This window comes from Spea bombifrons, chromosome 1, assembly GCF_027358695.1.
Source record: "Spea bombifrons isolate aSpeBom1 chromosome 1, aSpeBom1.2.pri, whole genome shotgun sequence".
NCBI lineage: Eukaryota > Metazoa > Chordata > Amphibia > Anura > Pelobatidae > Spea > Spea bombifrons.
The window spans coordinates 149,304,850-149,331,805 of record NC_071087.1 but is presented as its reverse complement, the minus strand read 5'-3'; the positions used below and the strand labels follow the sequence as shown (position 1 = coordinate 149,331,805).

General features: G+C 38.3%; 1 protein-coding gene across 1 annotated transcript; it reads left to right on the top strand.

The window, feature by feature from the left end:
• On the top strand, positions 1–26,421 carry SYCE3 (synaptonemal complex central element protein 3). The gene is made up of 4 exons (XM_053448055.1): positions 1–148; positions 2,457–2,516; positions 25,299–25,452; positions 25,764–26,421. The coding sequence occupies exon 4, from the start codon at positions 25,800–25,802 to the stop codon at positions 26,064–26,066; it is 267 nt and encodes an 88-aa protein (XP_053304030.1). The 5' UTR covers positions 1–148; positions 2,457–2,516; positions 25,299–25,452; positions 25,764–25,799; the 3' UTR covers positions 26,067–26,421.
• Positions 26,422–26,956: the final 535 nt, after the last annotated feature.

The following is a 26,956-nucleotide window of genomic DNA, read 5'->3' as shown; positions in this document are numbered from 1 at the left end:
GTTGTGTGCGCCGTGGCGCCGCCCTGCGTGTTATCTGCTCGTGGGATCGCGGTGACACGCGTGGGGCCAGTTTTCCTGTTGTGTTACAGTATTAGGGGTGTAGCGCTATAACTTGCTGTTGACGTTAACCATTTAGGCGCTAGAGAGGGTTAGTATTGTGTTGTATAACTGCGCTGTTGTGTGGCGCCCATGTGACTGGATTGATACAAAAGTGGGTTGATTTTTGCTGTTTGTTACCTGAGGTGATTCCAGAGACATTTCTGATTCCTTTGAATGGACAAACGGTCAACAGAAACAAAATCAGAAGCACACCAGTTCATTGTTTAATGGTAAAAATATAATAATACTTAAATATAAATAATAATGATAAAAATAATTGCCTGGTTTTTTAAACGTTTTTGCCAGCATCCTGCTCATATTAGATTAGCTGACAGAATACCTTTAATTATTTTTTACACCATGGACCAAAAGGCACTTAATTTTGCATTTTTTTGTAACATAAATGTACGGCGTGTATAGCCAGTAAAATGCAAATGACCAAGCATAATTACACAGACATTATTTTGGGACGATAATTGGTGTGTGAAGAGATCTTGAATGATGACTTTTGTATAAATACATAAATGACACCATTGGCAGCCGTTATGTCATAATACAAGACATTCGATGAGCTTTTCTCAGGTAACATAGCTGCTGGTTTTCTTAGTGCAGGCATGCCCAAAGTCCGGCCCGAGGGCCAATTGCGGCCCGCGTTCCGGAGTAAGGCCCCACAGATAAGTTGCCCAAATATTGATCTATTTTTTTATATTAAAGGCAGAGTGATTTAACACCTGTTTAGATTTGTCATCCAAGTCACAAAATGAAAAGTATGCCGTTTTCAAGAAACTTTGCATAAAGTAGTTAATTTGTATGTTTTTAATGGTTCAAAGAATGTCAGGCAAAATGGTCGGCCCTCGCACATGTTCACTTCATCAAATCTGGCACTCTTCGAAAAAAGTTTGGACATGCCTGTCTTAGTGGCTGGGGATTAGCGAACCCGTTTTAATCTTATATAATATATAATTTAATCTTATATAATTATCTGTATATGCATTTGCTTTTATGCGCATGCCTGAAAAATTGTACACAACCCAAAAAAATCAAATAGTAATTTCATAATAGTAGTACGTATGATCGTATTTGGTGACATTTTTTATAACTAGATGCACATACCTGGTTAGTACTTTTTCTGCTGACCAAATACCACGGACGTAGCAGGCACTTCAATGGTCCTGTCCCACTAAGAGAAAACATTAATTGCGCTCAGACCAGAACAGATCTGCCATTTCATTATTTCATCAAATAATTATTTTTCTAATGGCTGCATTTACCTGAAAAGATGCAATATTATTACAGCACCCTTAATAAGATGTCTTAGTGCTAATTTCTAAATATCATTGTGAAGTGATCTAAAGCAGGGACTAGTTTTGAACTTCTAGGTAACTCATAAAGAGTTATACTAGCGAATCTCCAGCCCTTAGTGAAGCTTGATATGCCAAGACAATTGATGTGTCTGGCATGCGGTCAAATGAGACGGGTTCCAGGACCCAGAAACATCTGCGGGCTGATCACAGGCACTGCAATCAGCAGTGTAGGACATTGGAGCCCTGCTTACTGATCAATGATTATTATACTTTATTTATAAAGCTCCAACAGACTCCGCAGCGCTGTTCAAGATGAAAATTTTACAGATAACGACAAGTACGATACAGCAATTGACATACAGATACAAGAGGAATAAAGTTACAATCTAGGTCAATAAAATATATATATATATATATATATTAAAAAACCTTAACATTAAAAAATAGTGAAATAAAATTTTAAAATAAAAAACACAGAATTGAAATAGCAAAATGCTATTTGTATTTATTGCCCATAATATTTCCATGCTCACGACAAATAGAAACTCTTTAGCAAGTTTTTGTATATGAGTAAAATACTTTTCAACTGTGTTTGTCTTCATAAGGGGAAACAAAACACATTGGTTTTCCTTTATTATGAGTTTTAATATGTATTAATATGTTAATTTTTATTATTAGTTTTTTTTTTATTTCCTTTGATGTTTTTTGTGCTTGTAGGTAAGTCTACCTTTCACTTGATAGATGTTTAGATACTAAAAGGTATCATATGTATCTGGTATGTGCCCGGTTCTTATTAACGAGATATTGACAGGAGTAGTTAATATAAATTTTTTATAAGCAATTTTCACTGTATTTGTAGCATTTATTACCTTTAGTGTTCATTTATACGCATGGTTGAAAAATGATATACAACCTAAAAAATGCTTATTTGTAGTGTCAATGATGAAGTGTTATGTCATAGCTTATAATTACACATCAATATAATTAACTGGGATCTATTTGTTTTTTTTGTAAATATATTTCTCTTAAAAATGTTTATATTTGCTTTTGTAGGTGAAATATTTTGGTGAAATAATTCACCAATGTCATGATCAGTAGGAGACTGTAACCACGGTAAGCCTGCCGGTTCCTATCTTATTTATATTTTATGCTGAAATGGGTCGATATATGCAATTCCTGTCCTACAAACACAACTGGTCCAGAGCTGGACCCACTAAAAAGGATGCATTTTAAAGTACAGTACATGCATTATTCAAGAATGAAAAACAAAAATAAAGCAGTTACACAAGGGACAAACTATAGCTCTGCAGCTGCCTCTTCTTTTGGGGATGTTCAAAGTGTCAAAATGACCATAGTGGAGTACCCTGGGTTATCTTCTTTCATAAATGTGTAGTATTAAGTATTGGTTTCGAGATCCTTGAGTGCTATTTGTAAAAATTACCTTTTAACATTTGCTCCATCAGTCCCAAAATAAATAAGAATCCCGGACATATGAGGAGTATCCAAAGAGTTACATGATTTTATTTGGTGCTCTTATATCTCATTTGCCCTAGCTGTTTACAAATTATTCGTTTTTCCTACCAAACAATGGATTAAATAGATGAATTTGTTTTCAAAGGAAAGCCAAAGTTGAACGGAATAGCAGAAATCTTGAAAATTATGTTGTCCTCAAGTGTACAACAATAACAATAAAAAAGATATTTTATTAAATATGATATAAATATAAAAATGATTGATAAGCTTTTGTTGACTTCATCACTCTGCGCTTGTATACTGATGAGAGCGAGAGGTGTTGTGCTAAAAAGCTGGTGTCAAACTTTTGGCGTGCTCACGGGTACATATGTATCTTTAGCATGCTTATGGTATGTAACCTCTTCCTATATGTGCCTACCCTGCACTGTGTCGTATACTGTGACCTTTATGCGCTGCATACGTATAAGTGCAGCCACGTCTGTTGGATACATTTACCCTTCAAGGCAGTTGGGGGCTTTTATGAAAATGATTCAAGTTTATTATTGGGTTTGTAATTTATGGGGAAACAATGGGGGTAGGGATGTGTAAAATGCCCAGTTAACCCCAATATATAAGCAATTCCAGTCTTATTGTGTTTACATTTTTGTTTTGTTTTTTAATATTCTTGCTTCCATGTACCTTTTATGTTAACAGTATGGACTGCTCCTAAGTATCTAACTATGGGTGTGTATTCTACAAATGCTTTTTTCCTACCAAACCGAGAGCAATGTAATACCTGTGTATTACACCCAGGTGCATATTATACCTGACATTTTACAATATTTTCCTTTTTGCTCCTATGTGTAGGGCCCAAAGTAGAAAGATGCTGTAGCCTCTATCTGAATGCTTTTTTTGTGCGTATTGCATAATTGCAACCAAAACTCTTTTCCCTTGGATGCACAAATCTTCCTTACCCCACAAGAGGGCAGCAATTCTTTTCCCACTGAAACTGTGACATTCACTGTGTTTCTTCCTTTACTGCCACTTAGAAAAGGCCAGTGTGTGTTAGTTTGCTGTTATGTGCATAAGAATCCAGAATTGAATCAGATGTTACAATAGTGGTTTTATATATTTATATATTTATATCTATACGGTATATATTAGTAGGTTATTAATATGGATATTTTTTTTAAGTAGAAATCCCTATTCTCTAATAGGCAAGGGAAAGTACTAGAAAATGCATTTACCATAGTCTCTAAACTGATATTAAACTCAACTTCTCAAATACCAAACCTTAATGTTTAGTGTGCTTAGTAAACACAGGTAATACTGTTCAGATATTAAAATAAGCGATGATAATCTTAGCAACAGAATTGATGGTAGATAATGACCATTCAGCGTATCTAGCCTGCCTTCTCCCGCTGTAACATATTAAATCTTAAACATATGCCTATACCGTGCATGTTTAAATTGCCTTATAGTATTAACCCTTTTACCAGAAGGCTATCCCACCTACCTTTCACCCACTCTTGGAGGTCCTAAAGGCTTTAAGGGGTTAAGCATTTAGTCTCTCTACTACTTTGGACACATGTCAGTTGTACCTAAGATACACAAAACACCATACAATGCACAACACGTGATACCCTTAAAATCCTGTCATGGATACAATATCTTCTCGTATCTCTGGAAGCAGAACCTACTTATAGTTCTCCTACAGGAGACTCGCTGCAAAAAAGGGAAATAGGCCTTCCATGTACTGTCTATTTGCCCCACAGCTCTGCTTTATTTCTAGTCAATTCTGTTCTTCTGTCTTTGTAATTCATCCGCTCCTCTGTGAAACAAGCCTCCTGGGGCACTGCAAAAAAAAGCTCCCCGAATTAGAGGAACAGGGGAGAGGCTCTCCCCGTCTAGACAACCTACGCTGTTGCTTGACACTTCCTCCGGGCCTTCTATGACGAAGCTCCGGCGTGACATGACCTTCCGGTGCGCCATCATAGAAGCCCCGGCGGAATTGTCGAACAGCAGCGGAGGTTGTCTACAGGCATCACCCCCATTAGATACCAGGAAGGTTTTTAACACCCAGTTTGTTCATTAAATTATTTTAAAGAAACAAAAAATGTGCATATTGTTTTTAATGCATTAAATGGAAAAATAATCAGCCAACTAATTGATTATGAAAATAACTGTTAGTTGCAGCCCTACCGATATCCTCCAATTAGTGGCAGGTTGCCACTGAAGCCTCTTCCCCCACGCTGTGTTGTGGCCATGCCGGGCAGGAAATGACATCACATCCAGCGCGGCCCATTACTTACCCATGTATGTGGTATATTGCTGTACTCTGGGGGTGTTGCTCAATACAAATTATAAGTTGTTTCAGTAATTGCATGTACCCTGGGAACAAATGTACTGAAATACTCTGTATAAAAGGTGTTTCCAAAATCTTGACAAATCGTTTTTATAGGTGAAAATTTGGCTTTGTTTCTTCATCATCTTTTTTTCATACAGAATGGTGGTTTATATATACCGGTATATAATTTATTATTATTTCAGAACTGCTCTGGACCCTTAGCACAAACATCATACAATACCCCCAACCCACTATCATGAAGGGCTTAAAACATAAGGCAATTAATCTTAGTCAGGGCTATTTTACCAAGGAATACATTGCAGAAGGTGACCATGTATCACTTAGGCTGAAAGAATAGAGGTTAAGGAGGCTTATCGTACATTAATAAGATTAACATGCACACTTCTCATGTTAAAAAGGTTTTTTTCTGTTTACTTTGTTATTGAACTGTTTCAAAGCCGTGTAAAATGAGGCTTAGTGTTACTCTTTAGTAACATACCGGTAATTTTGTTTATAGTAGGAATACTTGCTTTTTTGAACTTGTTCAAGTTAAGCTAAAAATGTAGTACAAAGGCAAGTAACACATTATTGAAAGATGGCAACATGCTTCATTGATTTACATTTGGTGATGAAATGTGCTTTTTATGCTGCTTGAGTGGAAATGTATTGCATTTAATATTTTACCTTTCTTAGGAAAATGACTTGTTATTTTTTAAAGAACCAGATTCATGAATGATTGTTCTGAAGCAAGGCGAAACACTGGACTGGGATCTTCTTGCGGTCTGGGCAAATAGTATGGCTTATAATTTAGTGGGCACGCAGTTAGAGCATCATGAATGGAACCACAGTGCTCCAGGACTAATGGCAAAGTGATCACTGTGTATGTTAGATCCCTTGCTCCCACTAATGCAAATTTTACCAGTGCATGATCTATGCATGATCTATGTGTGTAAAATAAACCAGGGTAATTGTGTTTACCAGTTTATTTTTAGTTTCTTAATCTCGCACACACAGTGAGACGTTTGGGGTTGTTTTGCGGCATATAATAACATCTTTGAAGCGGATAGAAACATGTTTAAATTAGTGTTAACCACCACTGAAAAATTGCAGAGATGTTATACAAAATTAATAAGAGGAATGTAACACATCTGCTATAAAGAAAGTCTAGAAAAACTGGCATTTGTTTACAAAATTGAATAAGTGATAACATAAGTAGAGCTGCAACTAACTTCATAATCTATTAGTTGGCCAATTATTTTTTCAATTAATCGAATAAAAAACAATACAGCACAATAAAAAATTTAAAATTTACATTAACATGGTTCATTTTACTCTGTGCACACCACACATTTATCTCTTTATCACAATGGCATTTCCCGCCTTCTTAATTTACTATGACATAATAATAAAAGCTATATTTTAAAGTTACCTTGGGGCTTGCCGCTCTGCCCCCCAGATATGCCTTATACCCCCTGATATGCCTCCCTGATATGCCACTCTGCCCCTAGACTTACCAATGCATCCCCAAACTTGCCCCCCGTGCCCCAGACTCCCTGGTGTCTAGTGGGGCAGCCGGTGGACGTCTGTACAATTCGCGTAGACAACCTCTGCTGCTTCCCGGCACTTACACCAGGGCTTCTATGAGGTAAATGCCCGGCAGCAGTGGAGGTTGTCTGCGTGCATCACACAGACGTCCACCGGCTGCCACAGAGGAGGATCCAAGTCCCCTACTGTGCTGCGGGATCTGGACCTTAGTCTTTTAGTCCGACCTCTATTTGAGGTTGGATTATAAAACAAGGGTATTTTTCAGAGAATTTTCTCTGAAAAAAACCTCAGCTATATCCGAGCAAATGGATTTTCATTATCAATTATTATTGATTTTATCAATTAGTTGTTGCACTCCTAAACATAGGAACTTTATAAACAGGACTATATAAACCCGCTTTCCAACAACCTGTTCATTATTAGGACTGTACAAAGTACGAGAGGTCATCCATTCAGAATGGAAAAAAGGAAATTTTCACCGAAAGAGTTCTTTACAGTAAGAACAATAAAGATGCGGAATTCACTGCTTCCAGAGGTTGTTCTACTAAATTCAGTTGGTACGTTCAAACATTGGCTGGTTGAGTTCATAACAAAGTAGAATATGCAGGGACATAAAAGGTAATAAGGCCAGGATTAGAAATTGCTGGTTGATTCACTGAGAAATCAGAATGTATTTTTGGGGTCAGAAATTTGTTTTCCCTTTTTAAGCACTTTTTTGAATCATTTTAATGTGGGCATTTCCCCTTCTTTTGGATCAAATGCAAGGTTGAACTTGATGGACGTCTATCTTTTTTTCAACCTAAATTGCTGTGAGAAAGCAATGTATTCATACGATCTGTGTGTGTGCTAAAATGGTCACACTTGTTTTGAGGAGTTAATTACTAACTATTTGATGGATGCAAATTAGTTCAGAGTTTGGCATCATGACAGATATAGATTCACGGTTAAGGGGTTTTCAATTAGGTGTTTTTTTTATTTAATCAGTAACTGCAATGGTCATTATTAGTCCATTTACCTGAGACAGTTTGTTTAATGATTAAATCAATTACGAGCATATAGTCTTTAATGCAATTTTCATTTAGTGGTTACGTGTAAAGAATGTTCTTTCAGAATGGTGATGCATTCCTAACGCAGTAGTACAGAATTTCTAATGTTGCTTTATATATATATATATATATATATATATATATATATATATACCCTATTTGCTCGATTATAAGACGACCCTGATTATAAGACGACCCTCCAAAATCTGAATATTAACTTAGGAAAAAAAGAAAAAGCCTGAATATAAGACGACCCTAAAGGAAAAAAGTTTTACCAGTAAATGTTAATTCATGTAAACTATTTTTTTTAGTAAAAGCTATGATTGAGAAAAATATTTTTTTTGTTTTTATTTCCTTGTATTTTCCAACCTGTCCCCCAGTTACGCACATCTGCCCCCAGGCTTGCCACACCAATATGGCACTGTGGCCCATGATATGCCTTTTAACCCTCTATATGCCACTAAGCCCCATGGCATGCCTTTTGACCCCCTATGTGCCACTCTGCCTCCAGAAATGCCTTATACCCTATATCCCATTCTGGCATTTAGGGGGTTAAAATGCATATTATGGGGCAGAGTGGCATATAGGGAGGTATAAGGCATTCCAGGAGGCAGAGTGGCATTAAGGGAGTTAAAAGGCATTGTATAGAGCACTCTGCCTCCAGAAATGCCTTATACCCCTATATGCCACTCTGGCATTTAGGGGGTTAAAGGGCATATTATGGGGCAGAGTGGCATATAGGGAGGTATAAGACATTTCAGGAGGCAGAGTGCTCTATTAAATGCCCCCTTAACGCCACTCTGCCTCCTGAAATGCCTTATACCTCCCTATATGCCACTCTGACCCATAATATGCCTTTTAACCCCCTAAGTGCCAGAGTGGCATATAGGGGTATAAGGCATTCCAGAAATGCCCTATGCCCCCATTTAACACACACACACACACTTACCGGTGCTTCCAATTTCCTGCTGTATTGCCGGGGCAGCAGGTTGACGTCTCCTTCCGCTGCAGCCGGAATGAGGTGGAGTTGGCAGCGGGGGTTTGTCTGCGTCCTCGGCTGTCAGAGATCAGAGTTCCCCGCACCGGTGCGGGGAACTCTGATCTCTGACAGTTGGGGAAGGAATGCGCGACGGACGCAGACAACCCCCGCTTCTAGCCACACCTCCTTCCGGCTGCAGCGGACGTTGTCTACGCGGATCGTGTAGATGTCAACCCGCTGCCCCTGCAATACAGCAGGAAGCACCGGTAAGTGTGTGGGGGGGGGTGTTAAATGGGGGGGGAGACAGGAGGATCCAGGTCCCCTGCAGCGGTGCGGGGGATCTGGATCTTAGTCTCATAATCAGACCTCTATTTGAGGTCTGATTAGAAGACGACCCCGATTAGAAGACGAGGGGTATTTTTCAGAGAATTTGCTCTGAAAAAAACCTCGTCTTATAATCGAGCAAATACGGTATATATATATATATATATATATATATATGTAACCCATTTACATTTATATATATATATATATATGTATATATGTATAATGAATCATTATAGTACCTGAGAGGTATGTATCATTTACTACTGACATGATGGTGAAGGTGATGAATTTAAATCATTCAGTATGGGACTGATTTCACTTGTTCATTCTTGTGTGACATGTAATTATGCCAACAAATGTCAAAATGAGACCCAAAATCTTACAAGCACACTATGTCCCTCTCCCATTGCACTAGTGCCACCGGAATTCATGATCATTAATACATAATATGCAATTATATTACAAGCACTTTAACGCTGAGCAGAGCAGTTCAGGCACAGTAAAAATCCCAGTTGTAAATCACATTACATTTATTTATAAAGCGCCGGCAGATTCCACAGCACTGTTACAGTCAGTAGAACAATTTCACACAGAATAACAAACTGGTACAAAAGGAGAAGAGGGCCCTGCTCTTGCGAGCTTACAATCTAGTCGGTGGTTGAGGGGGAAGTGAGACAATAGGAGAGGACTGCTTGGATGGGGATGAGTTGATCCTGTTCAGATGATGTGTTGAAGCTGCTTTCTGCAGTGGTACCTGGTATGTCATTTCCCTCCAGTTTAACTCCAGTGTAACTCTTAAATAGCCACTTATGAAGAGTACACTGGGGAAGAGGCCACAGCAGCTACGTTTCCAAGTGAGGCCTAGGAATTAATGGGGCTGCCTCACAAGTGGTCAGATAAGGTGATTGCATACAGGAGGCAGATGTTTCACACCTAACAAATGCAATTAAGCTAGACTAAAGGGCACCAAATTAACCCTTTGACAGCAGCAGGGTATGGAGACATGCAAGATAAAGACATACCGGGTGTAAAACAGGGGTACCAGCCGGAAATGAGGGGTTCAGGTGAAAGGTGTCATAGTCATACCTGTAAGAGAAGGCAGACATTAGTGATTGCCAGAGGAGTAGTTGTATGAAAGCATGAAGACCAGGGATGGCTAGTGTAACTCATAACTGTCCACTTATGAAGCGTCCACTTGGACAGCAGCTACATTTCCAAGCACTGTAAAATAATTACTGTTTTTACAGTTAACATGAGATTTGCAATTACATATCTAGATAAAGTGCATAAAATAGAGTGAATAAAACACCGGATTGTCCATAAAAAGTGTTCGAAACAAGTAAGAAGATGTCTGCTACTAGTGAGCTGGGCCTGAGACTTCAATGTTAAGTATGTGGGCCCAACTGCAATGAGATTCTTCATCCATAGTTAAATCAGTGAAGTGTTTCATGAAATCTCCCCACAGAAACTGTGCTTTATGAAGGTGTTTCTTATAGGAAAAGGTCACTGATATTGGCCCCCATAATGAATAGTTAATTTGGTGCCAGGGACCAGCCTACCCTTGGCCCTCCCTAGCCAGGTCTGTGCACCTGACAGCACAAACCTCTGGACAGAGCGCAGCCTGCTGCTGGGGTCCATGATGTGATATTGTATCCCAGTGCTCTCCAGCTACGTAAGGAAAGCACTATGAGAGGTCTGTACTGGCAGGAACATGGGCCTCCACTGGCCTCTAATGGTGGCTGTTGAGGAAGCAAGGGGAGCAGCTGTTGGAGCCCTAACGGTAAGCCTTTTGCCCGTATTAATGATACCCCTGGTGACTTGAAAGACTAAACTTACCTGCAAACTCATGAGATAATCAATATTCTTGATAGTCTTTTAGAATTTTTATTTGGTTATTGTTGACTAACATAAAAGGCGCGAACGTCATATTTTTAATAAGAAAAAGCAAAAGTAATCTGTACATGTCGAAGTTTGTTTTTTTTCTCTTCTCTGTTACCCCCACTTAGTTTCTGTAGTCTAATTCCATCCATCACAAGGCATTGGAGAGCAGAATAAATGTTTTCTCACTTCACTTGATTTCAATTTGTTCTGTGTAATTTGATCCTGACCTTGTGAAATAACCTGATGTTCAGGTTTGTAAGGGTGTAATTAACAGCATGAAAGTAGAGTAGTCCTCTTGTTTAGTGGGCTTAATTGCTATGGTCTCACGTTCCCTTACCAATTCTGGCACACGTATTTTACGGCTTGTACCAAAACTAGGGAAATTTAAATATGAGAACAGAATCAGAAGAATTCTCTGTTCTCTGAACTTTATATAATTTATTATTATTATTATTTATTATAATGCAATGTAGTGTAACATGATTGGCTCATGCTCAATTTTGGAATCACAAAAATGATAGATTAGATTTTAGTTCTATATATATAGAGAGAGAGAGAGAGAGAGAGAGAGAGAGAGTAGAGGTTACTTATTCCAATTGATAGTGATATATATCTATCATATATCACAATCATATGTATATGACACAATCAACCACTATGATAGTTCAGCAATGCATGCAATATATATATATATATATATATATATATATATATATATTGCGTGCATTGCTGAATTATCATAGTGGTTGATTGTGTCATATACATATGATTGTGATATTTTGCCCAGAGTGCAACAATGGCAAGAAAAACACATCTCTTTTATACTAATGAATAATTATTTGTCTGGACTTTGCACCAAAAATGACTCCTATATTTATAAGTTGTAATCAGCTTACTGATTTAACTATGTATTCCCTTTTCACTTTTTGTTTAATAAATCATGACATGGTGTAATACGTCATGTGTTGTTTACCTGAGGTTGTATTTACCTAATTTTAGACTTGCTAATGAACAGATGGTTGTAAAATAGAATTCAAAGAGCCTGTACTTTCCTTTTTGCACAACTATATACATTTCTTCATGGATATATATATAAATAAAACACACTGATTCCTCAACTGCCAAAAGCACGGCAGCACAAGTAAAGGAGAATGACTTCTAATGAAATTCTCCATATAAACTTACTGTAAGACTAACCATTAATTTCTAGCAGTGGAATGTAAGTTACAATGCACTACATTTGCTGCTTTTGAAACTGTTGATCACCATGTTCTTCTTGACTCACCTTCTTCCACAGACATTCAAGTTACAGCTCTCTCCTGGATCTCCTCAAATCTGTCTAACCGTCCCTTCTCTGTCAGCGTCTCTGGCAAGACATCATCACCTCTTCCACTTTCTGTTGGCATCCCCCAAGGATCAGTCCTTGTCCCCCTGCTGTTCTAATCAACTCATTTGGCCTCCAGTATCATCTATATGCAGATAATACCCAAATCTACCTGATGTCTCTCATGTCCCATATTACAAACTGCTTGTCTGCAATTTCATCATGGATGTCACAAAGCTACCTGAAACTTAATCTTTCTAAACCTTAACTCATTATCTTCCATCCTTTGACTCAATCCTTGACTCAAACCTCTCCTTCATCCCTCACATTCAGTCCCTCATCAGATCCTGCCGCTTGCACCTAAAAAACATCTTCCACATCCGCCCTTTCTTCACCCACGAATCCACAAAAACTCTGGTTCACTCACTTATTATTTCCTGTCTTGAATATTGCAACACTCTCTGCTTGGCACTCCACTGTCTCGACTCTCTCCTCTGCAGTCTGTCCTAAATGCTGCTGCTAGGCTTATCTTCCTTGCACGCCGTTCTTCTTCTGCTTCCCCAGTCTTTAAAACCCTCCACTGGCTCCCTATTACCTTTAGAAATCAATTTAAAATCCTGATACTAACATATAAGGCCCAACATAACACTGCTCCTCCATACATTTTGAGTTAAGGCTCTCCTCTTCACTTATAACCCTCTTTTTCTTTTTCCTGTCTACAAGATTTCACTCGGGCTGCCCCGTATCTCTGGAACGTACTTCTACTGAACCTTCCGCATTCACCCACCCGGCATTCAATCTCAAGACCCACTTCAGAGAAGCATACAGTTTTATTTACTACAACTTACCTATTCACAACCTGCACACTACCTCTCACCTTTCTCTATTCCTTATGTTTGTCCTCACCCAATTCGCTCAAGCTTGTGAGCAGGGCCCTCGCTACCTAATTGGGCATTAGTTTATCTTAGTCTCTCAATTCTAGTCTTGTCATACCTCTTGAATATACTGTATGCATTGTAAGAAGCACTGTGTAAATTGTTGGCGCTATATAAATAAAATATAATAATAATAGTAAATAAAATGTCACATAATCATGCCACAGAAAGTAACACAAATCATGCATGAGTTTATGCCAATAAAATAAATTTACCACCAAATCAGTATTGACTATACCGCATCCATGGCATGAGAGACCTTTATTATGTGCTAATGTATCCCTTCTCCATATGATGCACATGAAGCATGTTTGTACTGTGCATTACCCACATTATTTCTTAACCAGCCTGTGTTTTTTTCAACCTCGGTTACCATGTTTCTGCATCCCACTTGAGATTCTAGGTGATTGACACTAGAAAGAAACTTAGAAGATGCAAGGATCAAGTAGCTCCATTAAAAAAGAGACTATACTAGACAAAGGGGGCAATAAAGGGTATACTGTATCTCAGTTGACATATTTACTTTTACCTGCACATGTAGGATCTTTTAATTATAAACAAGAATTATATTTAAGCCTCTCTGAAACTGTCTAATTTTCTAACTCCAGTAACTAGAGCATTCTCTGACCGAGGTGTCAATGCTGACACCACCTCAAACAATGTCAAATGTAAAGAGTTTCAAGAGGGTCTACCCTCTCCCTGTTGGGACAACTGATGACCCCCCAAAGCCCTCTACACCCACAGGCTGATCACAAATATCGCCATCAACAATGTAAGGTTGTAGAGCTTGCTCAGATAACATACAACGAGTATCCAAATGAAGAGAGGGAGAAATAGAGTTCGGTGATGTCACCATAAAGACCCCAAGATCTCCCAGTCAAAAAGTTTCAATAGTAAAAAAATAATAATAATATAAAATGAAAAGGCAGATGGTAATAAGATCCTAGAAAAAAATTGTCAACTTCTTCTTAAACAGACCCAAGCAAAATTAAATAAATGGAAAAATCTACCTATTAACATCATTAAAGCTTATATATCACCGGTCTGGCTATATAAATTTAGAATGATCCCAGGTGATCTACCTACCTGGTTTAATATAATACAATCAAAATGTATGAGCTTTATATGGCATGATAAGCTTCCTAGAATCCAGAAAAAATACTTTGTTTCCACCTAAGAACCTAGGAGGGTTAGGACTTAAAAAGCTAATAAATTATTGGCAGTCATCTATGCTAATGCGTGTGAATTGTTGTATATTAGAACAAACCATTCTGGGCCTTACAGATTTAGAATTGGTTCTCTGGCTACAGAAACATGAAGTGACGAAACATCTGAGAGATATAAAAGGGTCATCACTTAGCTCACTGTTACTCTTTTGGCAGAGATTTAAAGAAAATATGAGAAGCAGTGGTTTAATCATCTAGATGGCCCCGGTAGAATAAAAATATCCTGGACATCAGTCTTAATCTATGGATACAAAGCGGGATTAATAGGATAAAAGACATTATGAACGATAATAAAATGAAAGATTTTTCTGACCAAGGATGCTCTGACTGAACCCTGTCTATTAGATCTCTGCTAGTCCAGCTAATTTACTGCTGAGCAAATTCCCCCAATACCTCTGTGTTTATTTAAAGTTTTTGTTAATGTGTGAACTGTGCTTTTGTATTTAAAAATTCTGTTTTAGCTTTATTAATGCCTGAGGAAGGGCCCTAACAACTTGGTCTTGAAAACTTGCAATTAAACTCTCAATTAGCCAATAAATGGTATCATTTTAACTATACTTTTCTCCAGTAACAAAACAATGCACCAATTTGCATGCAGTATGGATTTGTGTAATCATGGATAGAAAATGAAAATAAGACTAGAGTGGGCCTTTTAGTAATTTTCAGGAAGGAACTAAACATTTGCATAACACAAGTTAGTATGTTCAAGACCGATTGGATAATGTTAGGTCTAGTAAGACAGTTACACTGGAGAACTGAGACTCATAACTCCAGCACGTCTTTCAGAAGCAGTCCCAGTTGCCAGACTCTCATGTGCTTAAGGATAAAGAAATAGAGGAATTAGGGATACCCTTTTAGTTAATAACGTTTAGCTTGTATCCTATTATAACAATTCTAGGTATAATATAGCAAGACACAGAGAGGAGGAAGGACAAACACATCTGTACAGAGAAAATAAAGAATCCAGCAGTCCTGGATATGCTGTTGGCTTAGAAGCCAGAGAGACAGACTAATATTAGCAAATTCTCTCTAATGAAGAAATTATATCTTTAATAGAATTTAAAAATTCTATTTTAATGCCTTTTATACAATGTATGTTACTGCTTCACAGTATTTGAGTATAAACATTAATATTAAAAGCTGGTTAGAAACACAGTGCATCAGTTTTTTCCTGTGTAATGCTATGGAACTCGATATTTTTTGTGTTAAATATACACTACAGTATGTCTACTTATATACAGCATGTATTTACATTTAGTTTACATGAGATTCACAATAGAAAACGTGTGGTAGGTGTGCATGACATTAACTTAAAAGTCTGCTTATAACCAATTGCACTCTACAGCTGTTTAAATAAGGCAATAAAATCAGTGTCCAACCCTTAACTCCCATCACGTAAAATACATTCAGCTCAGATTAACTTGTTTACAGTACGGGAGACCCACCTACAGCGGATTGTTACATTGTTTTCTGTCAACAGTTACGACATCAGCCATGAAAGCATTTCAATGGAATACCAACAATGGCTTCATAATTAATCAAAGTTCTGAAGTTAAAATTGTGACTTGTGGAATGCTTAGGGACTTATTATACAGGTAAATCACGCGTCACTGGTATTATTTACCTTGCTTTCCTGGTAAAATGTTCAACCTGCAAAAGTATTGAAACAATTAGCATTTACTTATGGTAAATCACAGTTTACTTTTGCTATGTAATGATTAGGGGGAAAAAATTGTTCCAAGGTAAGCAGGTTATATGTGAGGCAAGAATTGTTTCAAATCATGAAAAGCAAAAGCTATATGTTATATTTATTTAACTTCAAGTATGCAGTAAATGCCATCTTGTTTTTGTATTTTAACATCAATCATGGTGGTATAACAGCCAGCACTAGTGAAAGATGGCAAGTGTATATATATATATATATATATATACATTAAAATGCGGGATTGTTTAGATATCATTATGTATGATTAATAATGAGATAGATGGAAAAACATATATATATATGCCAATTAATATCGCCTCCAAAACGGTGCTGACCCGTCGAAGCATGGACTCCACTAGACCTCTGAAGGTGTGCTGTGGTATCTGGCACCAAGCCGCTGGCAGCAGATCCTTTAAGTACTGTAAGTTACGAGGTGGGACCTCAATAGATGCATACCTGGTGCCATGTGTTCTCCAGGTAAGCTACGCACCAGGCCACCCACGTGATGTTAAAGAAAACATGATTTATCAGACCAGGCCACCTTCTTCCACTGCTCCTTGGTCCGATTCTCATGCTCGCATGCCCATTGTAGGCACTTTTAGCAGTGGACAAGGGTCAGCATGGGCACCTTGACTGCATCCGTACGCAACAAACTGATGCACTGGGTGTTCTGGCACCTTTCTATCAGAAGTTTTACAGCAATTTAAGCTACAGTAGCTCGTCTGTTGTATTTGACCACATGGGCTAGCTTTCGCCTCCACGAGCCCTGGCCCGCCCATGACCGTGTTGCTGGTTCACCGCTTTTCTTTCCTTGGACCACTTTTGATACGTACTTACTACTGCAGACCGATAACTCCCCACAAGACCTGCAGTTTTGGAATTTTGCTCTGACCCATTCATCTAGCTATCACAATTTGACCCTTGTCAAAGTCGCCCAGATCCTTATGCTTCCCCAATTTTCCTGTTTCTAACACATCAACTGCCATTTTAGTTTATGCAACTAGAAACTACAAAAATTCCTCCGGGCCCCCCAACTTCATCGTGTCTCACTGTGGCAGTATTGATCTTATAGAGCTTGAGAATGCCACCTTTGTCCCCAAACAGCTTGCCTGTGCCATCTTTGTCCCTAAGCAGCTTGCCTGTGCCATCTTTGTTCCCATCTTATCAGTACCCTCAAACAGAGTGTCTTTGCCATCTTTGTCCCAAAACAGCTTTTCTCCCACTTTGCCACCAAACCGCTTGTCAGTACCCTTGAACAGCATGTCTTTGCCATCTTTACTTCAGCCTGTTTGTTTCATCTTTGCAACTAAATAGCTTGTCTATGGCATTTTTGACCCCAAAGAGCTTCTGTGCCATCTTTGCGACCAAACAGCTTGCCATTGCCCCCACAAAGCATGTCTGGGCCATCGTTGTGCCACAAAACTGGTCAGTGCCCCCCAAACACCTTGTCCTTGCCATATTTGTCAGTATCAGATATTTGTCATATCTTGTCAGTGACCCCAAATATGTTGTTTGTGCCATTTTAGTCCCAAACAACTGGTTGGTGCCTAACAAGTTAGTACAAACAACCTGTCTGTGCCCCTGCCACCACTTACCTGTAGAAGTGTTGTGTCTCACTTCATGTGCGTACAGACTGAACCAGCAGGAAGTGGATGTGATGTCACTTCTTGCTTGAGTGATTAATCAGATACAGCGCGCAGGGAGAAATTACGAGAGTCCACCTGATCGCATAATCTCTACACTCTCTGTGCTGCGGCTATTACCTGTATTAAGCAACTTAAAAGGGCTGGACAAGTGGGACAAGCGGCTGCTTTTTTCTTGTTTTTTGGCCCTTTTTATTAAAGAAAATTTGCTCTTCAGTTTTCCATAGAACTTTAGGGTGGTTGAGCTAGATTGACAACCCAATTCCATCTGGATAAAATTTGGAAATGGTTAACGAGGAAGGACATTGATGTCTTTTTCTGCAACCCAGCTTGAGAATCATTTGTGTCCTTTTAGATTGCATGAGACCTAATTCTTCGCAAAACAGAGTCACTACCCAAATTGGAGTTACCTTTGTTTTAGGAAATCAGTGCTAGTGTTTCTGTGCTTCTGGATTTTCTTGCTTTTTAATCCGTCCTCAGAGTACAGTTTATCAGTTAACCTGTAATTGAATTAAAAGATGTATGTTTTTTCATAAACTGAGTTCATGGAGTGAATACCTTTTTGCAGGCCTGCTTTAAGGTTGGGGGAGTGCTTAAAGGAAAAAAATGATTTGATGCAGTTGACTAACAACAGTTGGCTTTCTCCCACATGGTGCTATTTTCTGCTCTACATGTTTGCTTTTATCTACTGTGAAGTTGAGCTGAACTATAAGCTCTGTTCTTGTGGAGGATGCTTGCACCTTTAACCTTGCAATTTCACTCCTTACTGACGCATGATTCTTTATTTGTTTGCAAGGAAGCAAAACTGATATTTAAATATATGGCCCTTAAAACTAGATACTCAGACAAATACTTGAACAATGCTGTTGTTTTCAATCACTTACATGGACAAAATGCTGATGAAGTTATATCTTAAGACACTGGCTAGTTTATCAAATAATAAAAAAATCTATTGTAAATAATATGGCTTATAAAATCAATCACATAGGCTGATACACTAGGTGATCCATATATACATGTATAAACTTTTACAACTGCAGAACACTTTACAGATCTAACCTGAGAACAGATACAGGCAGGTCAAGTGAGAGGCATACTGACAAGGAACTGATAGAAGAGACTGATCTGCATGAGCGCCCAAAAATAATAATAAGAAAATGCCTTTCATTTTAACGTGGGAAAACAGCAATAGGGTTGTGTATTGCATTTGCTTGAGGTTGTGTAATTATTCATGTGTAATTGATAAATTGGAAACAAGTATATTGTCCAAAATGCTATGTGTTGTTAGCCAGGTTCACATGATAAGGGCCAGCGAGAAGCATTTCATTGCTGTCCTTTCATTAAGTCACAGAATGCTCATTGTATACAAGATATTATATGCTGGACCCCATTAATGACTTCCAGAGACATAACTTCCAAAAACCTACAGTTTCTGAACATTTTTGTTTGTTTAAGCAGTTATGTCGCAGGAGAATTATTTCTGTTAGGGTTCCAAAAGATTTGTACTTCCAAAAGATTGCGTCTGATAGTGTCCAGCATCTCCTGAATGATATTAAATGGAAGTCTACTACAGCCCCACTAAACAAGAATGCATACTAAAAGTATTCTTTAAAAACAAATACAATCACTTGCATGAGCTAGGAGATGCTGCCACTGCCAATTAGTACCACTGATTGGGTGCTTGAAGTGACCAATCAGTGGCTGGAAAGAGCTCCCGCTATGTCAGTCATATGGAACATTTACAGTGTCTTTGTAAAATGCCTCTTGGAGGAATCTAATGATAAATCTTGTATTCAGGGGAGGGCTGACAAGGGGTATAGGAGGGGGATTTGCCCCTCAGGCTGCCTGATTTGAAGGGGTTTTTTAATTTTACTTGCAATTTTCCATAAAGCTATTAATTAGCAGCATTTACCCTTATCCATCTGTTGGACAGAATTAATATTCAAGGACCCAGTCTTACATTAAGCGCCTTCAGCAGTTGTCCTTTGGGCTTCTGTGCTCTGTTATGTGCGTGAGTGATCTAGGAGGGTTTTCCTGAGCCCATTTTAGCAGACCTCTTAATATTTTGCACCGGGTACTTTTCCAATGGCGTTTTTGTTGGACTGAGTGGCTCGTTTTGCCCCTAGGGGTAAGGCCTGCCAGCCCTCCCCTCGGTATTTATACCAGTGGACAGCCTATTGGAACATGCTTTCCTCTGTTCATAGTTAGCTGCAGTGTCTAGTGTTTACTGCACCTATTATCTCGTGGCAGCCAGCCAAGTCAAAGGAGGTCATAGGTAAAGAAATGTTATGTCGTTTGAAGTGTGGGTTTTCACCCTGTGCTAATCTTATGAAAATATTAGCAGAGACAATACATTAAGGCATGATCTGAAGGTAAGGCACGTTTTGAAGAATACCACAACATTTCTTACCGAAGCAATGACAGCTCCTGTATCACACCTTTATATATCCTACTTGTCCCTGAGCTGTGGCAGTGTTGCTCAGTACTACATCTTAAATCATCTGTTAGTTATTGTAATTTATTGAGATTATTTGTTGTTCAGTATCCTGGAGTGTGCCTGGAGTCTGGGTCCCACATGGCTTATGAGCAAGCTGAAACATTTGGGCTAGGATCTGGTTTGACTGGTTACTTGCTGCGGCTGTCTTACAAAGTATAAATCTGTCCTTATACTTTCACTAATGCTGTAATGAAGAAATACTTTGTTTTCAATCATTTTAAGCTACAAAGTGCATTTTGCAAAATTAAGATTCTATTTTCTCTTAGTTACTTCATTACATTGTCCTCTGCTTTCATGGGTATGCGTCTCCATGATGGCCGCTTCAGGGCACACATCTAATAGAAAGCAAGTATTTCAGAATATTTCTAGAACACAACTAACAACTAAAACTGGGCCCAGATTCCCGAGTCACACAGGGCCTGAGTGGTAAATGCTTAACATTTTTAGAAGTGTTTAGTGCTAACATTAATCTCCCTACAACACTACTAAAATTCCTTAGGTGTATGCCTAGCTAAGTCTGGAAGATCGACTAAGGGGTGACACAAGCCTACACGGCACCTTAGGTACGTGTGTACACATCCTGCTTTGGTGATAACCTGTACTCTTGTGTGATCAGTTTTAAGCATCCATCAGCCATGCAGCCATTCTCACAAGCAACCCTGGACATGGCTTTCCTACATTTGTTAGTGTAGTCAAAACTATGAATTCTGTGGGGTAAATAACAGAATATGCAAGACTTCTAGAGAACCCAGGATAACCCTGCATACATATGAAAGCTCTGCGTTAATGGGCTTATTAAGGGGATAGATGTACAAATAGTGCCAAGGGTCAAGTAAGCCCTAATACCTGAATGCCAAGCCTTACTCATAATAGAAAAAATATCTCTCTTTCCTTAACACCAACAGACCTGCTCCCTCGCGAGAAATCATTTAATCATAGAAGAGACATGCAAGGCTTTGTTATATTGCCTACCAACATAGCAAACAGCAAACTGAAACTCACCAAGAGGAAGGGGCTTCGAAAATAAAGGCAAAAGAAAAACATTTTCAAATACTTTGTTACTAATTTATAAACAAACTATTTCACATTGTGCGTGCTAGTAGGTAATGTTGATTGAAGATGTGTATTTGTAGAAATACGATCTGATTTTTGTGAAGATACATATTTTTTAAGTGAGGTTACCCAAAATGTACCCATAGGATGTTTTCTTACCGTGTGGCTGTGAATAGAATGAGAATGTTTGTGACTATGAATGCGTTGGCTCAACAAATCTTATTCCTACATTCTACAAGTTTGATCTTCTCAGGGACCACCAGTCTCCACCTTGTGTAGGACACCGGGCCATTAGCAGAGGCTTTTTATTGTTTTATTGTGTACATTGTGTTTTGTATCAGAAGAGCATTCACTCTGGGATTGGATCATTTGAACGCAATCACCTGTTTTATAAGTGTGCTGGACAAGACGGAATCCTAAAGATGGGCAAGCAAGCTAAAAATTTTTCTCATGAAGTATTTTGTTCCATGCAAGCATCCATATTGGCACTAGTCCTGTGTGTGTAACGCCCCACCATTAACCGTGGGCGCCCACCTTAACCGAATAGTGTGCTGGGTATTCTTAGCCAAACATATATTGGGCTTTTTTACTTCATTAAGCTGGGCCTGACTACGGGGTTAAACGTTGCTCTCAATTTTGTTATAATAATTTAACATTAAATTCAAAATATTGTTTCAATGCCACAACATATCAAACAAAAACCTATAGAATGACTTCCTGCATAGTACACAATCTGTTAATATAAGTATATGCCCCAGGGAAACGGAGAAAGCCCACTATATGCCCAGCATCTGTGTTGTTCCAAAACACATTTCATATAATAAATTGATTATATTTACTATTTACATTCATTATAATGAAAGTGTGTAAGAGCGAGACCCTCTTCTACTCCACTGTGTACCAGTATAGCTTAATGTGCGTTAATGTTAACTTCTATATATTATCTGTGTTAATGTTATTCCTCATTTTCACTCTTCCCTGTTGTAAAAGCGATACAACATTTTCTTGCGTGCTATAAATAAAATGTAACATAACGTGACTTGACAAGGGCTCTGGACTTTAAAGCAAAGTATTTGTCACATAATATTTTGTAACGCAGAGACTCTATCTCTTTCTTCGGTAAGAATACTGGTCTAAGACCAAGATTTTATCTCGCACACGAGGCCTTTACCTTAATGCTGATAGTGTTGTTATTTCATCAGATAAGCAGAGATTGCCTATAAAATAGCTGAAATATGGTAAAAGTGAATTTATAGTGAATGTTTGCATATCTTTCTGACAAGTGGAAATTCGATAAATATGGTTACCAAGGACCTTTTAGGCTGTATATGTTCACTATTTATCATTAACAATTGTCATAAAACACACCTTAAGTCTATGTTTACACAGAATTTTCAATACTGCAGCGAGAACACAATAAAGAGAATACGGTATGTAAAAGCCATTGCATACATACTCCTTACTTGTTTAATCCGCATCTCTAGGTCACTTATAACTTGATTTTTACATATACCTTTAGCAAATTATGTTAAGCGTTGTAAACAAATCTGTACATAAGGATTTCAATATGTAGTTACTTTCAATAGGTAGTTACTCTTTTATGACCAGATGATTTTTAATCCTTCATTTTGATATAATTGGGATCCATATAATTATTAAGATTGTAAGCATGTTTGAGATTGGCCCTCCTCAATTCTTGTTTCTGTAAAATCAAATTGTCATGGCATTCATTACTTGTGATGTCCCGATTACTCATTTTTCCGCGCTGCAGAATATGATGGCATTGTATAAGTCGTTTTTGGTCAGGGGCTGGGGGTGATAGGGAAGAGGAACTGAGGAACTTTATTTGGAGTCTTTTGAGATCACAGATTTTGAAGAGAAGTTGCCTACTGCTGCCAAATGATTCAAAGGTTGGCGAGTCACGGTCCAACCATAGTTCCCCCTTTGTCTTTACCCGTATTTCATTATTAAATGTATTATTCTTTCTATGTCATGTTCTGTGTTTGTTGATTTATGCTTTGTATTTGACAAATTAAGAATAAATATGCCCAGAAATTTAATACACCTTCATTTATTATCCTTGAACCATTAAGAAATGTACGTTTGTGTCTTTCAGTGTCAGGGCCGGCCCTATAATGGGGCAGACTGGGGCAATTGCCCCAGGCGGCACTTTAGAAGGGGCGGCACTTTGCCGCCCCAAGCACTTTTTTTTGTTTTTTGAGAGAGAGAGGGGCACCGAGTGGTTTACGCTTACCCGCTCGGCGCCCCTCTCTCTCTCTCCTCTGCGGCGAGTCTCCCTGTTCGTTCCCGGTGCCGGCTTGTAATGCAGAGCGCCGGAAGTGACGTCAATTTCCGGCGCTCAGCATTACAAGCCGGCACCGTGGCAGAGCAGGGAGACTCGCCGCAGGACTGTTTAAAGGTAAGTACCGGGGGGGGTGTCGTAGATTATGGCGTCGGCGAAGTTTAAAATGCCGCCCCCCCCCCCCGGCGTCGGCGGGGGGGGCGGCGTTTTAAACTTCGCCCCCCCCGGCGTCGGCGGGGGGGCGGCGTTTTAAACTTCGCCCCAGGCGGTGTTAAGTCTTCGGCCGGCCCTGTTCAGTGTACAGACGGGGGTTGTTGTCTTATACTGTGTTAACATACCTTTTCTATGCATCGTTTTTGCTTGTAAAACATTTTATGAGATTTTTAGCTATCAAATGTGTGGGTTTCCCTTAAACACAGAGCCCCCCTAAAAGACAATACAATAAGAAGCAGTGGAAACAAAATCAATCACTGTCATGCCCTGCCGATAAGTGAAGAGGAAGTATAATACCAAGTTATCAACCAGGAGAATGTGAATATCGAGACCTCCTTGTGATAACTGCAAGTTTAAGGTCACATGTATACTGCAAACAAGCAAGCATTATACAAATTGTTAATCACAATACTAGTAAGATTATTTCGGTTTATCTTTTATCTATTTTCGTGCCAATATTGGACTAACCTGTGTAGTCATGAATTGGGGTCAGAGCAGTGGTGATTGATGGCTTACTAATCACTTGAGCAACAAACACATATAATCAGGAGTTCTTTGATACTTCATGCTTTGAGTGCCACACAACTAGTTTAAGATAGGACATTCCAAAAAGCATTTCTTAACACATGTAACATTCAGTATTGGGGCTGCAGGCCATGGCAAGGAACCCTCTCCTATTTTACCCATCAGCCATGGCAATCACATCTACAGGCATCACCACCCTTGATAATTTTCCCATAATGCAAATCTGCCTTCTTAACATAGTGAAGATATGAAGAAAATGTGGGTGTTAAATATAAGGAGGGAGCTTTTATAACTCAAAGAATCGTAAATCATATTTGATATTTAACGGAGCAGGAGGAATGGGGTTGAAAAATGAACCTGGGGTAAAAAAATTATGTTGCTTTCCCCCACCCTAGAAATATTCTGAGGATGCCCATAATCCTATCATCACAAAACACAAATGAGAAGATACCAAAGATGTTTTGCAACTACTTAAGATCTTCTACCATATGGCCAAAAATATGTTTTTGCTTTCCATCTCTGGATCCAAGGATCAGGGAGACACTTATCATCACTCGTTGAGAGGCATATCATAAAATAAAATCCATAAAGAAACTATATTAGTACAGGGCTGCACAAAGATGGCCCTCAAGGGTCGCAAACAGGCCAGAAATTCTGTGGTATCCTTGCCTGAACATGAATCTTTTAATACAATTTTAATTATGATGGCTACCTCATTTGGGATATCCAAAAAATGTGGCCTGCAATAACCTTAGCAGTGCCTATTATTTTGTGTGGAACATCCAATTGTCCATTAAAGCATGAGTCCACCGCATGATTGGAAATCATCACAACAGATACCGTTTATCTATATATTTTTTTATTTTTGTTTTATGTGCAATTTGTTTTCTTTCAGATCCATATTATTGCCTCTTGTTTACTGTGTGGTGGATCGTCTTCAGCTGCAAACAAATGCATATAGAGGGCCATGCTTACAAGCAATAGCACACTACAATAGCTACCAGGCTTTCTACCGAGCGTGGCTTCCAAAAGGATTGGCTTAGAACTTGGTAAAACCCATTAGTGTTTATTTTTAGTTTGTTAGATTAGATTGTTGAGGAAACATTTCAGCATTATATATTTAACATGGTATTTCTTTTTTCAGTACACATATGCAAAAATTAGCAAAACTTTAAATTGCTCTTATTTATAGTTCCATTGTATGATGCATATATATATATATATATATATATATATATATATCTTTATATCAATTACTCATAATAAGAATTGTCTATTAATAATACATTGCTTTGGAATTCATTGGATTGTTTATTGAAGATATAATTGAGGTTTTTTTCTGCATAAATCTTTACAACAGGAATTAATATATATTCAAGGAAAGGTAGAGAGATAAATGACAGAGTCAAACCCAAACACAGACAGCTACGATGATGTGTCTAAAATGTTGCAAGATCTGAACAAGGACCTGAAGAATATGCTGGAGGAAGTGGAAAATATATCAGCTCAAGCAACTTGGATGGCTTTTGATATGGTAGTGATACGCACCAATCCCACCCTGGCTGAATCCATGAAAAGACTAGAAGATGCTTTCATAAAATGCAAGGAAGAGGTGGAGAAAAAATGGCGAGAGATGCTAGATAAACCCAAGAATAATACATAATTGGAATATTACATAATATAGATGTAACCCAGATTCATGAGATTAGAGAACATAATTCAAATGCTTATTAAGAATATTATTGAAAAATAACTGAAAAAGAACACAGCCTGTATTGGTGCGTATCCAAACCCAACACCTATTACTTTCATAACTTAAACTAAATAGAAGATTCAACGTCTTGGATGTAATGCCGACATAGAGTACACAATGGTTATAAACCTGAAAAAGAGAGCACATGAACTAGACACAGAGTGTATACCAATAAAGTAGAAATATGAACAGCTGGCACTTTAATGTTAACCCTTGTTTATTAAAATACTACTCACATATGTGAACATCTATGGAGTAATTAGTCTATATCTAACTTTAGTTACCAAGTAGCTTTTTTAAAAAAATCATATGCAGGGCCCAAGTGAAAATGAATGTGACTCCCTGCTTGGTACCTACATTTCTTTTTAAGAAGCCTGTGAAAATGTTGAGCTATAACAATAAACGAATAACAGCATTAATTTCCATAACTCATGTTGCATTTCTGTTCATATAGAGGCAGCTAGCGAGAGCTATTCACTTCTGTGGTGCTGAGCTGACTACTTAAAACCCCTAGCAAGATACATTAAAGTAAACAGTGCGCTGAGCAGGCTTTGGGAGAATCTTAACAGACATTTACCATTTTCATCCAGAATAGCTGGGATGTATCAGGAGGGATATTATAAGAGCTAATAGATGCTTAGGTTTGTTAGGTGAATACAAAACAGGTTGTTGTGTTTAGTTATTTTGTAGGTTTCAAGAATCCTTTATCAACATAATGAAAAGAGTAATTCATGTCTCAGGCATCAGAAGAGTAACTTGGGCATACATACTTGGTTCTGCAAGCAGAGGCAGTAGAGATA